The sequence below is a fragment of the Anneissia japonica genome, unplaced genomic scaffold (assembly GCF_011630105.1).
Source record: "Anneissia japonica isolate Jap-2015-1 unplaced genomic scaffold, ASM1163010v1 scaffold287833_len2544123_cov190, whole genome shotgun sequence".
NCBI lineage: Eukaryota > Metazoa > Echinodermata > Crinoidea > Comatulida > Comatulidae > Anneissia > Anneissia japonica.
Genome location: NW_022757233.1, coordinates 2,482,608 through 2,489,033, shown reverse-complemented (window position 1 = coordinate 2,489,033; position 6,426 = coordinate 2,482,608). Strand labels below are relative to the sequence as shown.

Genomic DNA, 6,426 nt, shown 5'->3' with positions numbered 1-6,426 from the left:
ATATATATCGTGTCTGTACTTAACATATTTCAATCTTTGTCAATCTGAAGTCGAATGTACAGTTTATCCTGGTCCCCGACCCTTTTAGGTTCATCACTTGGTTAGGCTCATCTTCATAAGACTTCTATGAATGGATACCTTGTTTGAAGCAAGAAACCAAGTTGTCTTTATCCAGTACCGCTCGTTTATTTTATTCGTGTGGGAAACTTTTAACATAACTTTCACCAATATATATTTCCATATATAATCATGAGTTGTGAACCTAAATGTTAACCCCTACCCCAAACATCGCCATTGATTACACAAGTAATAAAAAATGACAGTAATACATTTAATCAATTTATACATTTTTCTTGTTAATATCATTTTTGATATTCCATATGCTTATTGATAATGGAAAATACTAATTGGTATCAAATCTAAATTGCATTTTAGAAAAAGGTCGATGACCTTTTGACCTCCAGTGACGTTAATAATTGTCGGATTAATTTTATTTAAACTGCATATGATTAAGAAACATATATGCTACACATTGCTACAAAATTTTCGCAAAAACTCTTCATACTTTAAATTCCCCAGTCCTTATCTTCCATATTATTGCAAGATCGGCCTAATCGCGTCACAAACGAAGGAAGAGATAGAAAAACAAATTACTTCAAAATTCGCTCAGAATCATCATAAGCCCTCTCTGAGTGGGCTTAAAATTACTTTCAATTAAATACTTCCCTTTAATAATAATAATTTGAATGAAAACAGTCATATTCTTTAATTTATGTAAGCTAATAAGATATTAATATTTTATCTTTTTACCTTGTTTTGTACAAAACTTGAAAAAATTGGAGGTGGTCCGTAGTGGTACAGAAAGCATAAATAGGAAAAACACCACAAATAAAACAAGAAGAAGCAGTCGACGAAGACCAAGCTGTGAAAGAAGGCAAAGCTATGCCACTGAAAAAGCCAAGACGGAAACTTGAAACCGAGAAAAAATTGCCAAAATCCCACGGCGCACTACATTTTAGGCAAACAGGGCTGCCGTGGCCACTGTGAACATACCGTAAACCTAGCATTAAATGAAACATGTGGTACACGCTAAACCATTCAAAATTTAAGGAAACTATTTAAATAATTTATCTCACTCCCTGCTGTAAAGCGCATAATTATTCACATTATGCGCTATACAGCAATACATTCACAATCATTATTTTGATGAAAATATGTACTGTAAATGTAAATATTTGTAGTAAAAATAAATATTCTGTTTTCATTAATGTTTTCACTATTCTGGAAATAAACTGCAACTAAGTTACTGTAAATTACTGAAATTAATGTCTCTTTATGGCTGTCATTAATACGAGAAGAAATATTAATTATCATAGTGACAATTCAATCAAAACAAGATCAAATATTAAATACTAAAATATTAGTCAAATACCATAAAGGCAAAAAACGTTACCGTATTCGCGCAAATAAGCGCCCAAGCTCTTAAAATATTTTTTTGTACTTTTTGAGGGGCGTTTATTCAAATGGGGTGCTTATGGTGCATATGAAAACAGAGTGGGGCGCTTATTGAAATAGATGAAAATCGAGGAGTTCTTATGAGAACTTATTAAATTAAAGAGGTACTTTTTTAATGAAAAATGATTATATAAGGACATCGGAAAACCAAAAATTACGAATGGTGGTGTGGCGGAAAGATAATCGTCCAAGTCTTGACAAGAATGTTGTGAGTATAACAGAATAGCAGATGAAATTAGTGGCGGTGGTTAGCTTGTTGGCCATCGGTCGATTGAGATTTGCAGGATGACATGATCATTGCAGGTTTTCTTGAAAACTCAGATGAGAATGTGTTAAAGGTGCAAATTGTTAGAAAAGAAAAAAAATAACTGTCTGTCCTGGGAGATCTCATCTGTTTAAGAGAAATATCCTCATTTTGATATTGACCTAAAGAGAATGTGATTCCACTCTGCAGCTCAAATGATGCCAACATCCACAGTCCCAGGATTGATTGGATTATTGACTTGCTAAAAAAAAATTACATGATTTTATTGAGGGGGCACTAATATTCAAACGGGGCATTTAAGGAAATTTTCACGTTTCGTGGGGAGTTTATTCGAGAGGGGCGATTATTCTAACGGGGTGCTTATTCGAGCGAGTACGGTATTAATGTATTTCAAAATTTACTACAAATTTTACATTTGAATTTCCTTAAAGTTTGTTAGTTAAGTGTTGTGTTAAAATCATGAAAACAAATGGCAAACTTTAAGCACAGTGACTAAAATCTACTTCTTATTAACCTACATGCATGTTGCCAAAGGAGTTGAATGAATTAAAGGTGTGTAAGTCACAATAGCATTGTTCCGATGGTGTAAGTTACACCGGTAATATTGTAGTTATTGAACAAGCGCTTGTTACGAGGCTGACATTGACCGTATGAAAGGGGTCACCTGATAGAAACAAGCGCTTTAAGCTAACACCGACAAATTACCAGACATGGCAAGGCTCTCATCTGATAGATCTTTCTGTTAATTGACTTGCCACATGTTGATTGCAATCTGTAGCTTGACCATGGTCTCATTTTTGAGGCAATTCTACTAGGCCTAGTTGGTTCATAATATCAAAGCATCTTTAAAATTACCTTTTTGAGTTGTTTTTAACTTCATAATTGTCAAAAGTAATCTAAATAAAACATTACAGGACAAATTTATATTATTACCATTCCTTGTAAACTTCATGTAAATTTTCATGTCTTTTTTGGGGAAATCCGCAAATTACTGTGGTAGTACGTTCGCTGTGTCTAAAGATACAGCTGAACAAGATACAGTGAACGCCAGTGAGATACTGTACGTACATAATTCTGAAATTACAGCTAATACGGTAGCCTTTTCTAAAGCCACTGCAATTCACACATTCTAGCAAGAAGAACCACAAACAAACGTTCATAATCTCATACTACATTTGGAGGCTCAGATTATAAATCCTGCTGAAAATCTCCTAAATGTTAATAGGTAGGCTTAGGGTAGGTGAGAAAAAAAACTCAAAGAGTTTTATTTCGCTTTTTCGGAATGCTTTACCAAGTGAAGATGAAAAAATTGGATGTTAAACATATTTTGCCTTTTATTTGTCGATAGTTGGGATGGCCTAATGCCTACCAAATTCAAAGCAGGCCTAGCCCAGACAGGCCCTCGCCGAATGTAATTTCTGTTTTGTCGTTATCATTTTAATAAAACATCATCATGAGATCAATACAAATAATTTTAATTTTCAACTTTTTTTTATATCAGTGTTAAAATGCTATAACTATCCGCTATAACTCTCGTGTAGACATATGATAAAATTTGATGCGACCTTCACTGGATTTCTCATTAACTTGCATCGCCAGGGTCAATCCAGGGTCAATCTGGGTACTGATCCGGGATCGAGATAGGTAGATTGAGATCGAGGTCACGCCAGGCGCGAGTCGATCCAGTTGCGGTCACATTACGAATATCTCACCCACGGTGAGTCAAGCCAGGTTTGAGACTCTAGTGTGACCGTAGCCCCAATGTTTTTTGCAGTGTGTGACCTTCTTAATTACACTGTGTAAACAGTCAATGACAGTTAAGTAATAAAATGATTTATTACACCATGGAGCTTTCATAGGGTGCGTTCGAGCCAGAAAAATATCCGTGCGAGGTCCGTGTATTTACACGGAAGTTAAATGCCGTGCGTGGCTCGAACGGGGGTAAGATGTAAAAAACATCTGGAACACGCTCGCCTATTTTGACNACGCTCGCCTATTTTGACCACCAAATTTAGGGTTATAGAACCGTGTATCGCTGTCAAAGGCCATTATCGCGACCATTAATCATGTTTTAATGACTCTACTGTCTGGCGGTCAACATGAATTCAATTCATACCATAGGCCTGTCCAGTTTTACAAAAACAAATGCATTCGCAGACCTGTTGTTAATGTTATAGCATCATCTTCATCATTTCAACATGTCTGTGTGGACCGAACCTATGATACGTTACCTTCTCTCATTGTGGGGGGAGACAGAATACAAAGACAACTGGACGGCACCCGCCGAAACAGCGGTATTTACAAAGAAATAACTGCAAAGATTGAAGAAAAATTCAGGGGAAAGCTGACGGTGACACAGGTCACTAATAAACTGAAGTATTTGCGCAGGGAGTACAGTACAAGTGCGTGAAGCGTGGTTAGAAACGTAAATATTGCGTGGCATGATGGGATATACTATTGCCTCGCTGACCTCAAACGAGTATTTCCGAGGTAAATTTTTACACAGTTAGACAAGATAAGTTTGTGCTCGAATGCGGGGACCCCCCATGGTGTAAAGCCGTGCGTTTACCTGTCATATACACGGAATTTAATAGGCGTGTATGGCTCGAACGCACCCATACTGTAAAGCAGCATACTGTAAAGCAGCCTTCACAATGACCATGTGTCATTCAAGGATGATCAGTTGTTTAATGGGTCATAACTCTTCATTAACATGTCAAACACTATTTTGACTTCACCCGACCAGTCGGGTATAGAATGGTCAGCATACTGTAAAGGACTTGTACGTCTAACGCTTGTAAAGCTAGATACTGTAAAAACAAGCCCACCCAACATTGTCTATCCCACAGCTCATCACACTTTAACAATGGTAAAGTCCATTTTGGGTGGTTTATGTCCAGGTGGTTATTGCCCTGGGTGGTTTTTGTCTGATTTCCATTTATTAACTGTTTTTATTTCCTTACTTTTATTTACCGTTTATTTATGACCTTTTTAAACATAGATTCTTTGCCCTATGGTTTAAGGTTTGTATTTGTATAGTGAATTAAAGAACCCAGCAAACACAAAAAAGTTCTTACTGTATAACATTCGCGAATAGTTGATATGTAACAAAATAACGTTCACACAACGTTGTAAGAACGTTCAAAAGTTTTGACTTTGTGAAATTAGGTTATAAGTACATACATATGGTTCTATAAAATAATGTTTTTATTACCAAACTGTAACGTTATTATAACGTAATATTGTTAGCTAGGAAATCGTTTTGTTCAGACCAATTGCCTATTCTCTTTCCTGACGAATGATATATATCTTGAATGCCAAATAAAAATTATTATTATTATTATTATTATTATTAGGTATTATTATTATTAAACAAAAACAAAACAAAAAAGTTTGAGGTGACAAAGACGTACAAAACAAAAAAGAAAACGTTACTTAATACAGATTAAATTTACATATTTATCACCAAACATTTACAACCAAAAAAAAAAAGAAAAAAGAAAATTTTATGTTAATTGTTACCTTGGCTGGAATCCATGTTGATTCTTTATAAGTCAGCACATATAATCTGGTGATAGAATTTTTATAACATGCAGTATCTATAAAATAAGAAAACAATTTCTTTGTTTCAATCAGGGTCCAAAAGAATGTACATAAACAAAGTACAGCAATTAAAAACCACTTAAGGTTCCAGGGATTTTATGGTCTTTAGCAGCTTGGTCTTCAATGAACAATAACAATAATATATAAACATAAATATAAATACATATATAGATATGTGAATTTCCTGTGAAGGATGAAATAAAGTTTTCTGTATCTGTATACAGGCTAGACCTTTATTTTTTGTCTTTCGTGGGAGTCACCCATTTTTATTGTCACTCTTTTTTCATTGTTTTCATTCATTTTCCATCTTTAATCTATATTAAATTTCAAATGAAATACGGGTAACTAATATATACATGTATAATACTTTTGTCGAAATTAAAGCCTTTTTTTTACAAAGTATGTTTTTTCCATGGTAACCTTTTACTCTGTCGATAAATTAAATTCTGAACATGATGTGATGTTTAAAGGCACTCCATAGATCAGTAAATCTTAACTTTTTTAATTCACATAGAATTTTTTATTTGTAAATAGTAAAAGCTGCAGCAGTGTAAATATAATCTACGATTACATTTTCTGTTCCAAGAACTAGTTGCTTAAAGGATATATCTTCTTGCCCAATACCTCTTAATGTATTTTTAACTTTCATCCAAAAAGGTTTTTTGATAAACGTAGGCCTACAATTGAAAAGCATGTGGTTTTCATCTTCAACGTTTTCTTTACATTTATAACATTTGTCAGTATCTTTTAGTTTCCATATATGTAATCTTTTATTAGTTGGCAAAATCCTGTGTAAGACCTTGTAAGTGAACTGGGCTAATTTTTTTTGTCCTTCATTTTATACATATTTTATAAAAACCATCATGACTTCCAATCAATATTGTCATCAATAAAACAATCTTTTCATTTTTTTTATTGGCTAGACCTAATAAATTATTGATACAATAATGTTATCTTGATCAAAACATCCATTTTGATAATTAAATCATAAAACAGCAGCTTTTCAACGTAGAAAACAGCAGCTTTTTTTTTTTGCACTATAC

At 34.0% G+C, this 6,426-nt stretch overlaps 1 protein-coding gene across 1 annotated transcript in view; it reads right to left on the bottom strand.

Moving 5' to 3' along the window:
* Window positions 1-5,349, bottom strand: part of LOC117124624 — a 21,183-nt gene extending 15,834 nt beyond the window's left edge. Inside the window, exon 1 of the mRNA XM_033270920.1 lies at window positions 5,303-5,349. Coding sequence (XP_033126811.1) covers window positions 5,303-5,318 — 16 coding nt within the window. The 5' untranslated portion in view covers window positions 5,319-5,349. The remainder of the gene's footprint in view (window positions 1-5,302) is intronic.
* Window positions 5,350-6,426: the final 1,077 nt, after the last annotated feature.